Source organism: Acanthopagrus latus, chromosome 22, assembly GCF_904848185.1.
Source record: "Acanthopagrus latus isolate v.2019 chromosome 22, fAcaLat1.1, whole genome shotgun sequence".
Lineage (NCBI taxonomy): Eukaryota > Metazoa > Chordata > Actinopteri > Spariformes > Sparidae > Acanthopagrus > Acanthopagrus latus.
Window position 1 is genome coordinate 19,589,227 of NC_051060.1, and position 21,029 is coordinate 19,610,255.

The following is a 21,029-nucleotide window of genomic DNA, read 5'->3' on the forward strand; positions in this document are numbered from 1 at the left end:
TTCTTTCTTTTCAGCTCTTCCTCCTCACTTCCGTGTCTCCAGAATGAGTAAATGAGCTGAATAAACAGGCTGACAATAAACTGTATGAGCATTAAACTGCGGCAAACATTTCCAGGTGCTCACGTTCACTCTTTGCATTAATAATCTGAATGAGCGTCAAGCCATTAGTCAGTCATTATTCAGATGCACCGTGTAATGGCTCGAAGAGCGAGAGCTCATTAAACGGGGGAGCGTTTTTTTTTTTTTTTTATCGGCGCACTGTTCCTTTAAATGGAGGGAGAGGACGGGGAGTGGATAGAGAGAGAGAGAGAGGGAGAGAGAGGGAGACGTAGTAAAAAGAGGGGGGGTTGTTGTGTGCACTTTGTCTCGGTGAGGTGTGTGGGCTGCACTGAGAGAAAGAAAAGAAAAAGAGAGGATAAAGTGACTTCGGGGGAAATTACTGAAAAGAGCCGCTCATCCCTTCGAGGAACTGTCATCGACTCAACATGTTGGACGTGGGGACGAACGGCAGATCTCACTGACCTGTGATGAGACACTTTTAAGGACCAAAAAAGGTTTTTTTTAAATGAGGCTAAATCAACAGTTGCTCTAAATATTCTTGCTTTCACTCCAAACTCTTTCCTTGGTGGGACTGTGAGGTGACTCTGAGAGGATATTTCAGAATTTACTTGGGAGATTATTGGAGATGAACGTGGTCCAGTGGGGACTGAAATCTGCTTGAATATTGCGGAAAAAAGAAAGCAGGATATTAGTAAAATCGAATATTGCACAGTATTTAACATCTCTGGTTATTCTCTGAACAAATAGTGATTTTTTTTTTCTCTTCACCGATTTGCCAGTTTGAGACGACTTTCAGACAACTTGTTGACATTTTTATGAATTTTGTCAGTGAATGTGACAAAGGCGCTGACTTGCAATCTGATTCTTTAAACAAATAAAAGAAAGACAGAGGAAGAAAGACAGAGAGATGGCACAGAAGGAAGGCAGAACAGAGCAGGGGAGCGCCAAGACCGGGGACAATCTTGGGGCCAAAGCCATGGTCGGGGCCCCCACAGCCGGCGGAGGGGTGGTGGTGGAGGTCAGGGAGAAGAAGGGACCTCTGCGGGCTGCGATACCCACAATGCCTTTCCCTGTGGCCGTCATCTGTCTGTTCCTGAACACCTTCATACCCGGGCTCGGTAAGTCCTGAAGTCCGCGTTCCTTCCTCTGTCTCTCTCATTCACGGTTTCTGTGTTATTCTGCATTAAAAAAGACAAACAGATGTTGAGAGAGCAAACATGCAGAGAGTCACACGCAGGGTCGAAAATAGCGAAACGAGAGCGGTCGTGAAACTGGAAGAGCCGAGCAGACGTGGAGAGTTTTATAGCTGTGCTGCAGGCAGGGCATGCCAGCAAATACCAAGATAAACAAACAGGAAGGGAAATAATAAAATATCAGAGAGGAATGTAGAGCGGCATGGGATGTTTTCATGCGGTGACTACGGCCAAAATTAGACTGGAAATAAAGCTCCTGTCCTGTCCAGCTTCACATGGGAAACAAACTTCTCTCAGATTTGAAGGAACCAGAAGGGACTTTTTTTTTTTCTTTCAATATATTTGGAAATATATGCCTCAGTCTGTGTTTGCCTGTGTATATTCCTGTGTACAAGAAAAAGGAAATTGGTGACAGAGCTCATTCACCTGGCCTCAGTCTGCTAGGTGTTAATGCACACAGTTGATTCGTTGACATCACTGCAGGTAAAAAAAAACACATCACCTTTTGGGTCCATCACGTTCGCACTGCTATCATGCAGGGAAACTATGACATGACAGACATGTGATCGTTTACATTATCTGTTCATCAAGAGTTTTATCAAACACAAAATTGCGAATTCTCACAGTTCAGTCTGTGTTTCCGCCCTTCTTTTGGCTGCGGAATGGAACTTGGAGATACGGCTTGTGACTCTAAGTTTAACCGATCAAGTCCCTCTGAGATTAGCTGGTAGAAAAATTTGGCTGTTCACCAGCCTGCTCTGATGAACGGATGTGTTGCCTCTGAGGAGATGATTCACTCTGCAGCTAAGATCAATCGCCAGAATGAATGTTGGCACAGTAGGCTTTCTGCACACAGCGGAAACTAAACATCTAATTCTATTTCTTTGGGTTTTCTTTAATTTATTTTATTTATTTTTTTAATTTTACATTGTGACAAAGCTGTGCTTATGATCCAAACAGGCTTAGGCACAAAAAACACTCGGTTAGAGTTAGGAAAGATTTAAAATACCAACTTTGTTCACCACAAACAGCTACAGACGTCCTGAATATCGTTTTTTTTTTTTGTCACCATGAACAAACTCGGTTGGAAAATGTCTCTTGTTGCCTTGTGAAAAATATCCTGTGGTGTCACACTTACAAATGATGAAACACAGTCTTGAAGCCAGTCACGGGGTGCAGGGAGGAAAATATAATATCACTTATTAAATCACTTGTTTCTGCAACTTCAGTGAAAGATTTGCATGGCCACTCTTTTAAGTACACTTGTAAAATCTAATATAATCCAATACAACAGCTCGGCCATGAATTCTGCTTTTACTAGAATTAGCGCTCACTGCCACTCCCAGCAGTTTTACCTCCAGTGGTGTGACAAAAACATGACAAATTCATGTGGCTGTAAATCAGGAGTGCCGAGTATGACCTGTGTCCAAAGCCCTAATCCTGTAAATCTTTCTTATTCTTTTACTGTGTGTATTTGCATCCGGAATATCTCCTTTTATTCGGACGCCTCGGCCTTTCGTCCTTCCCTTCCATCTAATCTCCAGTTCCAAGTTTCAAGTCTCCGCGTTTGTGTCTGTGTATAATAAGATTATGCAACAACATCTGGTTGCTACACACACACACAGGCAGCGTCAGCCTCATCAATATGTCGAGACTCTCGGCAGACACATGAACACATACACACACTGTAACATATGACAGGTAGTATCTCCAAATGACACACACTTTACGTAACCCACATACAGCAGAGTCACACAGTATTTAAAGTCACACACTGAGCTCACACATCTCATCACAGTCATACATTCACACACAGTCATTCACTAATCTGGATTAGCTCAGTGGTTTAGCTACAAAAAAAAAAAAAAAGATAATTTGGAGGATTTTTTTTCAGGAATATGGAGCAGTTCATGAATTAAAAGACCATATAGTAATCCTCTATACACATAACCTCGCTCCGTCTTTGCTTGTGAACGATTTGAAGACTTTTTGCGGATGCCCCTCCCATACCCAGTCACAGTACTATCACCTACCAATGAACCTGCTTCCCCAGTCATTTGTTGCCAAAAGGGTTATGAGGGTCAACATTAAATATATTGTCTTTGTACCATTTCTGTTGTGGTCTTAAGGGTTGGTTTTGTGATTTCCTGTTTTATTTTGAAAGTCCCTCCTGTTACTTTCCACTTCCTGTCTCTGTCTCTTTCCCAACCTTCTCCTGTTCACCCTCTGTGTATTTAAGTCTGTGTTTTTCCTTCATTCTTTATTGGTTCATCCGTGTTCATGTGGTTTTGTTTTGTATTCTGTTGTCTCACTTCAGCTTGAATCAAAACCTTTTGTGTTTTATCTCTCACAGTCTATCACCTGCTGTATCTAAATAACCTGCTCTGTGTCCTCTCAGCCCCTGATTTGTTGGTCATAAATCCCGGCAGACTTCTGCTTATTCATTCATCTCTTCCCCTCTTCCCTCTTTACTGTCTCATTGTTATCTTCTTGAGAAAGGCTTAAGATGCCATCTCTAATTCATTCATCCTTTTTTCTTCATTCAGAAATCTATTTTTTCTGCAGCCCTTTCTCCAGTAAAAGTCAAATCATTGACCGCTATGTAACAATGTAAGAAAAACATGGTCAGTGAACACACAATGGTCCAAATAATAATTTTTCCCCCTGGCTTGGCGGGACTGAAACCCGACACGCTGCCTTAAAATGTTGTCTGAAAACCATCAAGGCAACACCTCTTCTGTGTACAATATGAGTGTGTATGTAGGTTGGTCTGAATGCCTTGACATTTCATTGAACGGCTGCGACTTGTTGCCATGACAACACTGACTGAAATGAACACAATACTTGTGTGTATGTGTGTGTGTGTGTGTGTGTAAGTGTGTGTGTGTCAATGCCATTTGGGTCTAATTGACTGAGAGTGAAAACAGCGGCTTGCTCTATTCATCCTCCAGCCAAAATAGAATTTTGAAATGTGTAATTGAATTTGGACAAGAGGCAGAGCCGAACACACGGGCGCGCACAGGTGCGTGTGTTGAAGTACACACACACACACGGAAACATGCACATATACAAAGACACACATTGGTGCTGTAAAATGACTGATAATGTCGGGCACTTTTATAGCAGAGCAGATCTACAGCGTCAGTTCAGGACACCTGGTTCCCTCTTATTGGTTTATGTCTGCTGCTGTAACATCACAGTGAACGAGAACCCGTCTGCTCCAGAACATTTACTGCATCACTGAAGCTGAAACTCCAATCTGTTTGTGATACACTTACACACATTCATGTCTGTTACTGTTGAACATTTGTCCACCATCATATCACGTGCTGGAGATACTGTACATACTAACAGCCAACAAGTCCTCCGGATTAAATGACAAAAGCACGTTGTTGGTCCACGAACATACAAGCTTTTCTCATCTGTCGCCACTGTATTCTTTCACACACACTTCCAGCTATTTCAGGGTGCTGACCGAGCTGCAAGTCAATGGTGTCCGAGTCATCTAGTGAAAAACAAAGATTGGAGCTCCAATCATGAATTCGAATATGAAAATATAATTTCCTGAAATCCATGAGCCATGACAAGGGTACAGAAAGAAGAGCGACTAATTAATCCGTAGGGACAGTCCTGCAGTCCACAAAGTTTAAACTTTTGTTTATAACGTGCCAGAGCGCTTGGCTCCAGTGCACAAATGTAATTGGATGACGTTTTCTCATAAGTACTGCGAGGAAAGATAAATATCGACTCTGTATGTTTTCGGGTGCTTGAAAATGCACCTGCTGTCTGTTTGTTTGGACCTCGGCCAGTACGGCAGATGATATCACATGGAATTGTGGGTAGATTCAAGTGAAAATTAGGATAATTTTCTCATAGGCTTACATACAAGCAGACTTCTATTGAAACCAGGAGAGTTGTCACCTGCTGGCAATTTAAAAAAACTGCAGGTTCATATTTCACATTTGGTTTTTTTTGTAATAAGAAAAAAATCTCAAATGTGGATCCTTCAATCAGCCTGGATATGTTATAAGTTAGCCTCAAATGTGAGAAAAAGTGTGAACAATGTAGTCCCACACCACAGACTATATATAGAGTTTATTTTCCACACACAGGGATCCACGGCGAGCTGGAGGATTCAATCTAACGAACTCCTTTACCCCCGGTCTGCTTGTTTTTAACTTCACATTAATCCTGCCTGACGTCAAGTTGCTGGACCCCCTCACACTGTCCTCACGGTGTAATGAAGACGGAGTGAAACTGTAGTGGAGAGCAGCACAGAAGCTGTTAGTCAGCGCAGTGTAAACTGACTGAGGAGCTGTCGACTTGTTAATAATTACACATACTTGTTGTGAAGGAGACCACAGATCGCTGCTCGAGCTGTGTCACCGTCTTTGCCATAACAGGACTGGAAAGGCTTTGACACGGGGAGCTAAAGTGAATATATGTAATTTAGCCCCCAGTGTGTGTGTGTGTGTGTGTGTGGGTGGGTGGCCGAGGTCACGTGTGTGTGTGTGTGTGTGTGTGTGTGTGTGTGTGTGTGTGTGTGTGGTGTGAGTCGACGCATGTGCGCACATGTGTGATTGATGGTTTGTGATATTAGAGACACTGCATCGGTTTACGTGGTCATGTTGACATCTTGCCTCTGGATATGTGTGTGTGTGTGTGTGTGTGTGTGTGTGTGTGTGTGTGTGTGTGTGTGTTTGGAATTCCATCTTTATGAGAACCAAAATGGACTCACCGTGAAAGCGAAATAAAAAATAAAAAACCTCCAACACACAGACATTTATGTTGGCCCGTGTCCATGCTGACCTGAGGTGAAAGGGCACTAACTGCATCAGGAAGGAAGCCCACATGGCACTGCTTTTAAAGGGCAGCCACGTAGGCCTCGCATCACGTTTCCTCCACTGGCACGCCACTCCGAAGGGCGCTTCATCTTCATCATTTTATCATGTGTGAGCTGTAGGTTAAAAAGCAACAGTTGGGTCAACTTTTACATGAGAAAGTAGGCCAGGCCAGAGGTTGCACATTCATTTTGACACTACCTGCATACAGGAAACGACTCTCACTGGTTTTCACTTTAGGGTCTTGATTACCCTGTCAGCATTTAAAGGTGCAGTATGTACGAAATGTGGCCACCCTTGGAATTCGTAGCCCCAGCAAACAGGGGCAGCACATCAACAGAGTGACTGTGCACTGTAGCTACGGTTGGCTTGTTAGCTTATTTTGCACTTACTGTAAACAGCTGTGAGGCTTACAAAGGGCTCTATACTGCACAACATGACTGTACTGCTGCAGCTGCTGATGCAACCATGTACAAACACTCTTGTGTGGAGCAAAGATGGTTTGATGTCTCTTCATGACCTGCTCTGTATCATCTACAACTCTCCTGATGTTGTTTTTATAGATAAAGACCAAAGAGCTGTTTTGTACTGTAGACGGAGGCTGTGTGTGTGTGTGTGTGTGTGTTTTTTTTTATGTGTACATGAGGATTTTCCCGACAAACTGTTCAGGCTGCAAATCAGTGAGCTTGCGCATTAATGTAGATTACCGATACTGACATGTGGCAGCCTCAGATACACTGTCAAACTGACTGCCGGTGGGTTGAGATTGGCAGGCTCACAAAACCAAACAGCTAAACAGCAGGTGAAATTTTGTTCCATCTCCGCTGTGACAGGAAGTCTGGCGGTGTTTTCTTTACACGTCAGCATCCAACAGTGTAGGAGACCTCGGTTAATATCCTGTAAACAGTTTAATGTAATTGGGAGGTCCAAATAAATCATTTAAAACAGTGTGTGCATTAACGAGAGTATATTCACTACTTACAGTAGAGAATGGCTGAAATTAGCTGTGCTGCTCTCTTAACCAACCCGGTAAAACTTCACAGTGACGTGATTCTTTTTTCTTTTTTCATCATTACAATTTCAAATACATTAGTTGTTTATTTGTGCCTTAAGTAGAGAAACATGTGAGAGAGGCATGTTAGCTTAGCAGAGTGCAGACTGGAAGTATAGGAGGAGATTTTTTTCCAGGGATAGCAATTAACCGCCCCACCGTGCGAACGTGATATTCTTACTTTCACTCCCATCAATTTCACAGAGACAGCAAATCAGAGTACTGCAGGTAATGACTTCGCCACCCAGGAATAAAGATGTTGCTGTGGGGAGTTCTCTGTTCGCTCCCGCCAAACGTGGATAAAAGGCCTTTTGATGAAGCGGGTCTTATTTTATTTAACGTGTGTTCTTAGCTGGTGAGCTGATGTTGTTCGCCGGTTGGTTTGAAGATATGTGGAGCCGGCTGCCACACTGTGAGGACTTCATGCAGTCACCAGGGCTGAGCTAGCTGTAGCTGTCGGTGGTGAGACTTGATGCATGTTAAAACAGATTTGTCACAGGTTTTTTTTGTTTCATCTCTACACCTGTGGTCATAGTGGAACCATCAGGATCAGAACTGGGCTTCAGGGCAAATGACTGTATTATCATGATATGATGCTTCTCATCCAACACAATTTGGAAAAAAAAGAAAATGAATAATTTTTCTGTTGATAAATTGGCAAATTAATGTAAAAATGTTTTCTAATCGAATATAATTAAATTCTTTCTTTCTTTCTTTCTTTCTTTCTTTCTTTCTTTCTTTCTTTCTTTCTGTCCGTCTGTCTTGTCTGTCTTTCACACTCTATCATTAACCTCCCACACTAGCAGTGGGGGCTTTGTTGAGTTCTGTGTAATTATGGTCTTTAGTCTGAGTAATATCCAGGCACACACACACACACACACACACACACATACATCCCCCACATGCGACATACAGGGGCTCCAAAAGCTTTTTACACATAGAGCATCGTTAGAGTGGATTACTCGAGGGCGAGAAGATTAAAGATTTATTTAAACTTTATATTGCATAGTGGAGGATTTCTGAATCCAACGGCACACATTCATACACAGCAAGATATTTCCTTCATTGTTTGTTTGTTGATTTTGATTTGTGTCATGAAACTATGTTCAGAAAGACATGTGCAGGGTGATGATCTCTGAGATGCTTTTCCACTGCCTAACAAAGCGAGGTAAATGTGTACCTTGATGACATGTTACACAGAATATTAATATCTGGTTGACAAGACTTGATTTTACTGAAGAATTAGCACCACTAATGACAAGTTGCCAACTTTAGAGCAAGCACATTTGCAAGTTTTTCACAATAAAAGCATTCCACCAGGTCTCACACGGCTAAAAGTGATCAGTTAACACTGAAATAAGCCTGACGTATGAATCATGGCCTTTGTGTATCCATTCCGAAAAGAAAAAAAACATACTGGAGCAGCGTTAGCATAGCAGTGTGTTAGCTATATGCTAAGCAGCATTAAAGCACCATGGCTGGGCATTAACCCTGCATTCACGTACTCCCATTTCCCATGTTCAGAAGAAGAGAAAAAGAGGCACACAGGAACTGATTGAAAAAATTCTTGCCAAGATTCCGAGTTGTCTACTTGAGGGGGTGTTTGTGTGAATTTTTCCAACTTGGAACTCCAACATCACATTATCAATTCACTATAATTCAGTCTCTGTCTTCTCTCAGACACTGAGTATCTATCATCACTGTCCTTATCCCTAAAATATTTAGCAATCAGTGAAGCATTTGGCAGCTGAAATGCCAGATGTTTCGCTAAGTGGGTGGTAGTGACCAAAAGCAGAGCAAAAAGTCGAGTAAAGATTAAACTTTCATCAGTTGTCAGACTCCAAATACATAACTGCAAATGTTAATGTCCAAATAAATGTTAACACTGTATCTGATGGCTGTTTAAGACTCATCAGCTAAAAGGTTGCCAGGTGTTTTGTTTTACAGCTTGTTTCTGCCCCCAGGTGGCCAAATAATCCCTTATCATAGGTTTGAAATGCAAAAAGATAAATAAATGTACATTAACTTGTTATCATCTTATATAGATGGATTGATAATTACTAAGCTGTTAAATAAAATGAACACAGCCTGAGGACAGGAGGTGGTCTGAAGTCTGGTGGTACTGCAGCTGATACTTGTGTATCTCTTGCCAGGTAGCAGCAGGGTGCACAAGCTGTGGCTGGTGTGGGTGTTTTTTTTTGTTTTTTTTCCAGTATCCTTTCAGCTCTGTGCAGACACCTCACTTCACCAGTGTCACTGATACTGACGTTAGATTGGTACCAAATGAAATCCTGAGCAGTTTTAATCACCAGCTGCAGAGCCTTCCTGTCCTCGTCCGAGCACATCCCATGCCAATTTGTGGTGCCAAGTCTGGATGTGGATTTTATGGTGCTCCTCTATTTAATGGTTCCAATTTTCTCTAATGTGTATTTGCTCATTTCCGTAAGTATAGCTTGTACAGTACCGTCTGACGAGGCTACATTAAAAACGATGGTACTCTGGGCTCTGGGAAATTGCTTTTCTCTGCTGCCCGACATTTATTGACATAACAACAAACTGATGCTAATCAGAACATTCAACCAATTATGAAACTAATTATTAGCTGCAGCCCTAATGAATGCTCATGTTGATCGTGTTGGCAGGTACAGAAAATCTCAACTTCTTCCAACGCCACTTATAGAAAAGCCCACATCACACGACTGGTACCTGAAAAACTGAAAGAAGCCAGGCCGTGTAAGTCCTGCCAAAGATGGAGGTGATGTGTAACCACTCCGCCACCAGCTTGCTGTCAATCACGGCTCACGTCTGGAGGTGGGAAGCTCCACCAGGAGCCAGAGCATCTGCTGGTGGGTGTGGCCTCTGCGACCCGAACATTTATCTGTCTGATCAGACCAGATCGGCTTTGGGTGGTATCTCATTTTATCCTCACTGTTGCTCTTTCTGCGAGATGCTTTGGAAAATGAGCATCGGCTAATAGCTTGAAAGGAAAAGCAAATATCTAATTCATCTTCAACATGTAAACAAGCACTTTTTTTTTTTTTTATGTTATTTTTCCCGGTCTGCTTACTATTCTGGGAGTGTGCTCGCTCCAGAGTTGGACTTTTTGGAAGGCAATCCAGATAAGGCCAGTGAAGGCCATGTGAAAGTAAATATTATGTTGTACATTCAGATAAGTTGGAGATTATGGGGCAAACCAGAGTATATCTGGAATGTTTGTGTTTCTACAGAAAGATTGACTATGACAGAGCCCTCAGACTTTTTATTTGCCTGCTAATCTACAGTCAATTAGACAGAGCGATGAGTAAACACAGAAACAGAGAAAATGATAAGAAACTTCTCCACGAGTCGACTCGCTCCAGAGGAACAAGATGCAGCTGGCAGGCCGGCCGTTCCCGTCCCTCCCTCCCTCCCTCCCTCCCTCACCCCCCACCTGCTTGGCTTGCCCTGTTATTTGAATTCCTCCAATGTGACAAGAAATGGAGCAAGCAAAAAGAGAGAGGGCCAAGGCCGCGATGCACAAAACACCCACCGGGCAGTTCTTGTGTCGCATTCAGTGTTCGCAGCATTCAGTTCAATATTTTGCAAAAAAAAAAAAAAAAAAAAAAAACCCTCTGAGAGAAACCTTGGCAGATTCTGTGAATCATTTTTAAACGATTTTGTCAAAATGAAAGCTTTTCTTGGACTTTATGACTCGGTCTGTGAGAAAACAACCCTTATTCAGACAGTTCTGTGAAAGACTTTAATTTCACAGAAGGCTTTATGAATCAATACCCACTAATTAAAGGCTGTGATACAGAGCTGTTTTCATTCAACTCATCTGAACCATCCAGGGAAGACGCACATTTACCAACAATACCTGCTGTAATAAGGATAGTTTTTCAGTTTATTCTATTGAATTATGAATGAATGAACACGTCAAAGGGTTCCATAACAAAACAGAAGTTAATAAATTCCTTCATGCTACATAAATGATGCATTTTTATAGAGAAAATATAAACACGTAGTCCATCAAATGTGTCAGATAACATGGTCGGCATCTTCACATCAAAAGTTCGACATCTGGGAAACACTGTCCTTCCACTTTGCGAGCACCAAGCATCAATGTTACAAACACAGAGTCCACCTCTCCTCGTCCAGCTGTGATATAATGCTTAGAATAAAAAGAATATGCACAATTATACAAGGCCACTGGTCAGTAGATGAGTAATATAACATTAAATTACCCGTGAATTACACATATTATGCATCAAAAAACATTCTGCTGGGGACGACAGGCCCTGAAATCCATTGATTCTGGATGATTCACAGTTATATTAGCGACGGTCAGAGGAGTATTCTAATCAAAAGCTTTCTATCTTAAGAGGCATTTATATTATATATCTAGATTTATAACTGATTTTCTGCAGCTGTTGAGAGATCGGGCCCAGATGGTAAAAATGATTAGATATCAAATGATTTCCAGGAACTGCCTCAAGGGCGTCATTCTCAGGACTTTGCTAACAGACTTCAGATAAACTGCTGCGCGTAAAAGAACTTTTCCCAGAGTGTTATTGTATTTTTCCTATTCCCCTTTTCATTAGAAAGCCATTTTGAAGTTAACAAACTCAATAAAAACAGTCAATTACTTAACTTAAAGAACTTAACTGAAGGCTTCTGGCTGACGTGAAACCTCACAGAATTTGTCCCATTCACAAAAATGAATGTACTGGTGTCAGGTAGGCTGAAGCGACTCCTGCTACTAGTTTGTTGGCGAGTCAACTTGAAACAATGCCAAAGAAAACACTGTAGGCTGGAAACAACAATAGCAAAGCAAATCTGAATATATCATTTATAATATGAGGTAGATTCAGAGGGTGAAACTCATAGTTTATGTATTATTCCTTTGCACAGCACACACACATACACAGGGCGTTTACTGTCTATGAACTAGGCTTGGGAAGGTCCGGGTCTCCAGACAGGAGGATGAGGAGCGATATTGGATTTCGTTCAGGCAGACGAGGATCGTCAGCCGGGTTAGGGTTACAGGGTTACACTCCCCAAAGACGGCGGCTTTAGTATTGACTCACTTAATGATGGATGCTAAGTGACCAGTGTGAAGTATCACTGTGTCAAGTAGCTTCGGCCTAATCTGAATCACTGTGTTTGATTCTTTGAGGCAGAGAAAAGTTTTATCTATTTCTGGACGCCTGCTGATGGCTGACCCTGATTCTTTCACGTACACAGACAATCACTTTGTCCTGCTCGTTCTGCTTTCATTCATATTGCAATCTGCTGCATATGACTCGATAAAGATGATTTTGTTTCTGATACGTTATGAGTGGTGAATTCGTCAAATTAATTTTCATGCTGTTTTTCCATGTAAGCGTTTGTGGCTCTGGGGATGGCAGAGACTAACATGACTCATCATCAGCAGGGGGAAAAAAAGCCTCTTGTCTACAACAAAAGTCCATTGAGAGCGCTCCAGCTAGTTCACAGCAGGATCTGGCCGGCTATCGAGCTAGTTAACCCCTGCAGGAGACAGCTTGCTGTCATGTGTTTGTGATCTGCGGAAAACACCCATTTTCTATAAGCCACAAATTTGCGTGACATTGGCAATATTCAAAGTTACACCTTTGATTTCTTTGTCAGTGATAATAATAATAAAACACTCTCTGGTCTGTTTCATGAGGTTGATTGTTTTCCCAACAGATAACAATGTTTCTTGCTAATTAGCCAATGCTAACACATCAGAGAGCCGTTTCCTCTGACAACTGCCAGACATTTAACCACATCACTCACCCTTTGCTTACTATTACTTACTAAATAAATTTCAACCAAAACCATGATATATTCCTAAACTGGACCAAGTAGTTTTGGTGCCTAAAACTAATCAAACTTCGACCATTTCCACAGCGTTCACTAGCCAACGTAACATCATGTATATAAGCTTCAGTCTTTAGGGTTTTGTCAGGTGGCAATGAAACAAACCTCACCCTGAGCTGGGAGCATGTTAGCATGCTGATGTTAGCACAAACCTCCGCCGTGAATTACGCTGGAATGTGCTGGTGGCATGTTTTCACTGGAGGCAAACCAGCGTCTCCTCTGGTTCATTTCAAATGAAAAGTCTGCTGTCTGCCACGCTTCACAAGAAACTAACCAGAGTGGAAAAACTCCAAGGCGTTTGCGTCACTTGGAGCCGAACCCGCTGTTATTTTTCATGCACTGCGTTGTTTTCATTCACTGTAACTTGATTCATTCAGATTAACTTATGTTTTATGTTTTTGTCCCGTTCGCAGGAACGTTCATCTCGGCGTTCACGGTGCTGTGCGGCGCTCGCAGCGAGCTGATCTCAGAGCGAGGGGTGTGTTGTGTGTTCTGGCTCAACGTGGCGGCGGCCCTCATCCAGATACTGACAGCTGTTATCATGGTCGGATGGATCATGAGCATCTTCTGGGGAATGGACATGGTCATCCTGGCGAGTCAGTACTTGTCTAGCTCTGTTTGTTTTCAGCTCTGTTCGCTTCACCTCTCTTGTTTATTCCAGTCCTGTCTCCTTTTGTTTTGTCTGTCTCACACATGACATATAGTACAGTATGATCCTGAGCTCAAACAAGAAAATCACATAAGTAGGCTACTTCTATAAACACTCTGTACTATCCCAGGTTATTTTTTTTATAAGATATTTAAAAGAGAAGTCTGGAGATAATCTATACCTTTCTGGTTTTCAACAAATCTCATGGCATTGAACAGACCCTACAAGCCATATATACACAGACTATATATATCATGGTGTTCCTCTGCTGTAGAGCTCTGTTGTTGTCCAAAGACTATAAAAAGCACATCACTGATCCGACCAGTCGCCCTGAAACTGAATACCGTAGTTTGTTTCGACTCCATCCCGCTGCACAGTCCCGCTGCCCGATTGTGTATTAATCCACAGCTGAAAATAGTCCCAGACAAATGCGCTGTTTACTCCTGATGGAGTGATATTTGCTTTGAACTACTGTGCCACAACTGTGTACAACATATTTGTGATGTTTCCAGCAGGGGACCAGCAGGCTTGAGTCTGAGCGCCACACACAGGTGGACTGATGACTACAGGTTGGGGGGGTTTGGTTCGATCAGAGCTTGGTTCATAAGACACGTTTTGATTGATTTGTTCACACTGAAAACCAAAAGTGTTCATTAATTATTCCAAGCAGCCGAACTTGGAGGCAGGGCTGCGGTCAACGGAAGCAAATGTTATAAAAATACGCAGTGTCATTTGAATGCAGGGATACAGATGCAGATGTTACAACAGCCTCTCCTTAAAAAGTATCGCCATTTTCAACTCCATGTATATCCTCCACCCCTTAATCTGAGATGGGAAAGGTGTGGCAGAAGGAGGTTCAAAGATGTTTTCATAGGAAAGAAAGAAAGAAAGAAAGATGTAGATGTAGAGGACCACAGATGGAGAGGTTGGGTAATATCACCACCTTCTCTGTCAGAAAGTAGGGTCTCCTCCTCAGGCAGTGATGCATGAACAAGTGTAGACACACACACACACACACACACACACACACACACACACACACTCTTCTCTCATTGCACCCAGGCAGTCTTTGAATTACCACAGCATCGTCCCCTTTGTGTGTATGAGTGTGCCGGTGCGAGGTAATTGCTGCCTGTGTGTGTTAGCTCACACACACCTGCAAGGATCCCTGTGTGTGTGTGTGTGTGTGTGTGTGTGTGTGTGGGAGTGTGTCAGCCCCCCCGGGTGTGTTTTTGTTCACTGCTCCTCATTGTTTCTTCAGGCCGCTGGGCACATGTCGGATTCAACTGTTGCTGCTAAAAAAAAATCCATACTCCTGTTAGCGCTCGCGGCTGGCAGCTTATTGAATATTTATATGGAATATGAGAGCCGTCTCCCTGTTAGCACCGAAGGCCAGATTAACAGCAATTATCATTCACCTATTCATCATGTTGCTTTTTCTGGCTCTTTGGGTGGGGCGGGGGGTGGAGTTACACTGTCATCCAGCTAGTCTCCTCTTTTTATTCCCTCCGTGCCGTGAATCAATCTGATAATGTGGCATATTTATCGCTCCCCCCCTCCACTCCTTCAAATCTGTAACGAGTCTGTGTTTCATGTGATCTTCTGTCGCTCCGCACCATCTTTTCCCCTAACCACAGCTCCCTCTCCTCTCTCTCTTCATCTATCTAATGATGGTGGTATTTTCTTCCTCCCACTGATCGCCTCCCTTCTGCCTCTTTCTCCATCTAATGATTGTTCTTATTTGATCTCCTCGCTCGCTTTTCCTTTCTCTCTCTCTCTCACACACATTATTCCTCCCACTCCTCGCCTGCCCCCCTCTTTGTCTCCTTCTCGTTCTCGTCTTCGGCTCTTGTCTTTTTTTTCCCCTCTCGTTATACTTCTCCCTCTGCCCATGTCTCCGTGTACTTGCGTATCGATCCAGCAAACCAGGGTCATGTTACTGTATTTGCCTTCACTTTATCCCTGTTGTTGTACCCGGATTAAAGGTCAGCTCAGGTGGAAAAGTTAATACTATGATCTGTTTCTTTACGCTAACCCAGTCGATGCGTGACAGTCTCATGGCTTTTCTTTTGTCTCCTCTCTTCCCCTCATGTTCTCCTTCTTCTGCATCGACCAAAGTTTCTGACGGTAGGTATTTTTTTGTTATTTCTCTTCTCTTCAACTCTCTCATCGACAGTCCCAGAGCGAGATGATTAAAAAAAGCAATGTTAAGTTATGGAGATGTTGCAAGACATAGTAGCTTTACTAAATTTAACACAGATATCAACCAGGCCAAAACAAACAACCACAACTCCTGCAGGCTGGGAGCTTTCACATGATCTTTCACATACATTTTTCATTTGGCATCGAAGCCTCGATCTCATGAGCTCAAGCACTTAAAGTAACACTGTGTAACTCTTTTTTAAGTTAAAGCAAAACTCTCGCCAAAATGCAACCTAGGCTTTTTTGTGAATGTATACAAGTCAAACCTTCTTGTAAAAGCATAATTAAGACGAAAAAGGCACTTCTAAGATGTACCGTATTCTTGTTTTCGGGTCAAACTCATTTTCAGTGGAAGTGCTACGGGCACTTTTACGCTAGCATCAAAATCTTTAGTTATAAAACACTAAGAAGACTCGACACAACATGAAACTTTGCTCGTAGTATCACCAGGGTCGCTACACATGAACACCAGCATTGAGAACATTGTTTTTGTACACAGAGTTTACTTTAAAGAGAGTTTTTGAACAACTCACGTTAGCAGTAGCTTGTTCCGCGAGCCGCCGTCGTAGCAGTCGAGAAGTATCGACCTCCAACTGCGAATTAACGTGGAGGACAGTTAAGGTGGAACGCTGCTGCCTTCCGGCAACAACGCGACACGATATTTTGTTTGTAATATGAGGCTCCTTTTTCAACTTGAAGGTCAATATTGTTTTTTGGCTAGCGGAACAAGCTACTGCTAATGTGAGTTGTTCAAAAACTCTCTTTTTAGTAAACTCTATGTACACAAACAATGTTCTCAATGCTCATGTTCATGTGTAGAGACCCTGGTGATACTACGAGCAAAGTTTCATGTTGTGTCGAGCCTTCTTAGTGTTTTAAAAACAGAGATTTTGATGCTATCGTAAAAGTGCCCGTAGCACTCCCATTGAAAATAAATTTGACTCGAAAACGAAAATATGGTAAATCTTAAAAGTGCGAAGGTTTGACTCAGGCACTCAGGTACATTCACAAAAAAATCCTAGGTGGCATTTTGGAGAGAGTTTTGCTTTAAAGTAACAGCTGCAAAATCATTTAGAAGCTGCAGTGTCTTGTATTAGGGTGAACGGTGTCTCTGTCGCTTGTCTCTGCACTGTGTAGCTCCAGCGAGAATGTAGGATCACAGCGTTTCACACATGTTAGCTTCAACAGACCAGTTATCAACACGTGACATTGTTATGACAGAGCAGCTAAATATATACCTCTGCAAATATGCACGTGGATTTTTTTTTTTTTTATTTCAAATCATCGTAGTATAAACAGCAGCAGCAGTTGCTACTGGTTATGTTTTGCCATGGCTATAAAAAAGATAAATCACAAAAGAAAAGAAAACATCCCTCAGTGTTTATTTTACTTATGAGGGACCGAAAACGAAGACACTGTTACATTTTATTAAAATGCAACTGATGTATAATGTAAATGGAGTGTTTGATCAATTTTAAAACCATGATAACGAACCAGCCCGATGTGGTTTGCACCTTCGAGGGAAGTCGCGCTAATACCGGTGAAAACATTGCCAGGTAATACTTGACAAAAGCATTCGTTCCTCATGCTGCAGCTCAGCTCCCTTTTGGTTGCCAGCAGCCTCTTTTGCTTTCAGTTCTCTGGATTACATGAAATTGAGATGGAGGCAATTATTGTCAAAGGTTCGAAACAAATGAGCGGCAATTTCACGTTGCTCTGTGAAACCCTCCCAACAGGGCCATAAAAGCCAGCTAATAGATTGTACAAATGTGATTTCCACGGGCATTAAGAAAAGTCCTTCTCTTTCCGTCCTCAGGATACAGAGACCAGGGTCTTCCTCAGGACGTCTGAGAGAGGTCGCGCCCATGTTTGCCGATCGATCACAAGGACAGTTTGACCTCTTCACCCTCCCCGCAGCCTGGACCTTTGTGACGACCCTCAGCTGCCTGTCTCTTTAAGCGTCGGACAATAAGACAGGACCGGTGACGTGAAACGAATCGAGCAACATGGAGACAGAAAGAAGGAGAGCATCAGCTGACTGCTCTGTCGTGATCGCACGCAGCTGATTGGTCGACACCGGCCCACACTCACATTCGAAGCTGAAGGGAGACGACGAGGAAATACAAGCAGTCCCGAGAAATAAGCGGATGAGATGTGTTTGCATTTTGTTGAGTAAAAAGTGACTTTTGAATTCTGTCTTTGGATATTTTTTAATTTGATGTTTTTTGGGGCAAAACTATAAATCTATATATGTATCTATAAAGTTGTCGTAGACCAGATAAAGTGACAGGATGGAGGAAATGAAGAGCAGGGGGGGCGTTACTGAGATGTTGATCGCTTTGTTTCTGTATTTTGGGCTTGTGAACTTTGCCCAGATGTAAAATGAATTAAAAACTCGTGTCATGTCAGTGTTAAATCAGAGTTTCCACTGCCAACGTACTGACTGCCTGGTGCAGTTTAAACAGTTTATTTCAGTGTTACATGTCGAGTGGTTTACTTTCACATGGAATTTTTCCAGTTCCGACAAGTGTTAAACCTCTAGCCTGTTTTGGAGGCTTTTCGGTAATGCTTCATAAAAAAACATCATCAATGAATAATTAATTGATGGTTAATTAAACATTAGTAAACTGTTATTTCACTTCTAACAACCAAAAGAATGCTTTACAAGCCATTTGTCAAGCCATTGTAAGGATTTATGAATATCAGCTGCAACTTTACAATAAATACTTGCTTAATAAATGGTTTATATAGCGTTTCAGTGTTTGATAAGTTTAGTTAAAGGTGCTATGAGTAAGAATTTAGCTGAAAACATCTAAAATGTACATATATCCAACAGTTTTGACATGACGTTTATGTGTTGTGTACCTGAGATATCTACTTAAGTTAGCATGCTAACCAGCTAGCCTTGTCCTGTCCCAGTCCAAAGCTCCTGTGCTATACTGCATGGCAATTTGAGCTAACTAGCAAACGGCAGCTACAGTTTGCTGCAGTTTGCTGTTTTTCTGATGATATCAGTCGCCTAAGGTAGCTGTCGTTAGCTAGTCAGCTCAGTTAGCCATGCAGCTAGCAGTCTAGAGGACAGGGCTCTCCTAGCTGGTTAGCATGCTACACCAGAGCTCTTTAATATACTGTTTGAATGTTGTAATTTAAACTTCTTACATATTGCACCTTTAACTAGCATCGTTCAGGGTATAAAAAGTTATAAAGTGCTGTACAGCAAGCTTCATATTCAACGAGATCATTGTGATTTCACTGAACACATCATCAGGCAGCGACCGCGCAGCAATCACGTCTTCAACTGGCTCTGATAACGTGATCCTGACGGAGGTATCCATCAGACTGCACTCACTGCAGCTACGGCATTTTGTTCTTTTCAGGCAAACACGTCTTCAACACGCCGCATCTCACTGCCGATCACAAGATGTGTGTCATCCTAAAATTACAGGGCTGCGTTGGAAAGAAATGACTCATGCCTCCTGATGATGATTTGATTTGAATTTTTCACAGCTCTTTGGTGTGTAAATCAGTTGTCGGAGGCACATTACGTGTCATTAGAACATTGTGTTCTAATTAGCGGGTCCCCACTCTGGGGAACCGTAGTCGTCTGTCAAGTTATGAAAAAAGATATAATTGCGGCAATGTTATTTTAAATTTGAGGCTGAAGTCTTTTGTTTGAAGCTATTTTTTGACCGGGTGATGGTTATGCACCTATAACCAGTTCTAAACACCAGAAAAGGAAACATTTTATAATAATCATCATTAATAAACGGTTACTTTATGCTTAATTAAGCATTAGGTAATAGTTATTTCACTGTTAACGAACAATGGAATGATTTAGAAACCATTTATTTAACAGTCAACTATGAAGGTTTAAATAACAATATACTGACCATTTATTACTGATGATTATTATAAAGAGTTGCCTCAGAAAATGTTGTTGAATTCACTGTGCTGTGGTTACATTGTGTATATATTAACATGTGGTCAACAGTGTACAGAAATGGAGACTATGGCGTCGGTGTAATCATGTGCGAGACTCAAAACAAAACATGCAATTGTAACATTTAACATGAAATCTGCCTTTATCCAAACAAAGCCTTTCCCATGACACCACATTTAGCCCTTTTTTATCCTTGTGCGCTGTATCATTGGCTCGCTTCCCCCGACAAACACCGGAGAGAATCAAAATGTCAAAGAGCCTTCCGCTGAAAGAATTAAACCATCTCGCCTTAACACAAAGCGGAGAGCAGAGCACTATATATTGAAATCGCTGCAAGTGATTTCTTTTTTTTTTTTTAATTCGCAGGAAATTGAGTGCTTGGCACGCTGCGAGAGCCAGCTGAACGGGCTCCAACTGGGCTGCCTGACAAAGAAAAAAGCTACTTACAACACACGTGGCGAGCAGAAATTCAGATTATTATGTTTTGTTTTGTTTTCAGCAAACGTCATGCAGCGTATCTGGAAATAAAGGTGGAGATGCATTTTAAAAATCCCCCCCACACCTTGTATTGGTCGTGCCTCGAGATTAAACCCATGTGCTCCCTCCTTCCGCTGGTGATGTTTCCCCGCAGGCTTTAATTATCTCCACTATCTTCGCCAAATGCCTTTTTTTAAGAGTACTGCTGTATTTTTTTTTCGAGGACAACACCAGTGTTTCTCATGTTCATGTGCATATGTTGTGTAGTGTTTGTGTGTGTGTGAGACGGATTAAATGATGGTGATGATATTTTTTATGCCTTAAGAATGAACCTACATTCTACCACAAGTGTTTATTATCTGTAGCGGTGATGCTGGAGTTTTTATTGGCTTTCTCTGGGTTTTGGGGGGGGAACTGTTATTCTGATGCTTTATTATAATCAACCTAAAAGCACTGATGCTGTTGTGTGTTTCGGGGGACATATTCACTAACCGTAATGTTTTGTTTTGGTTTTTTTTTTAAATGATGTTGGTGTTGTGCTTCTGTAGCTCTTCGATTGTAGAATGAACATCCTGCCGTTGTACAATTCCCTGCATGCATTGCTTTGGTGTGAAGTCACTGTTTAGAGTAAGAAGCAGACACAGACTAACTTTAACTGTTCTAACATCGTAGCTTAGCTCTGTCACTTTTCCAGCAGTGCTTTTATTTTACGCCATTCGAGGCGACTGGTATAAAATCCTGCAATTAAAAAAAA

The 21,029-nt window shown here is 42.0% G+C and overlaps 1 protein-coding gene across 1 annotated transcript; it reads left to right on the forward strand.

Annotated features, from left to right (window-relative positions):
* The first annotated feature begins 330 nt into the window (after positions 1–330).
* On the forward strand, positions 331–21,029 carry stum (stum, mechanosensory transduction mediator homolog). The gene is made up of 4 exons (XM_037087323.1): positions 331–1,178; positions 13,421–13,603; positions 15,775–15,783; positions 17,675–21,029. The coding sequence occupies exons 1-4, from the start codon at positions 968–970 to the stop codon at positions 17,707–17,709; spliced, it is 438 nt and encodes a 145-aa protein (XP_036943218.1). The 5' UTR covers positions 331–967; the 3' UTR covers positions 17,710–21,029.

What these genes read in the sequence shown, in the direction of transcription:
- stum (XM_037087323.1), top strand. Translation starts at nt 968, where the DNA reads ATGGCACAGAAGGAAGGCAGAACAGAGCAGGGGAGCGCCAAGACCGGG. An exon ending in CACCTTCATACCCGGGCTCG is followed by an intron (nt 1,179 to 13,420) that starts GTAAGTCCTGAA and finishes TCCCGTTCGCAG; the next exon opens with GAACGTTCATCTCGGCGTTC.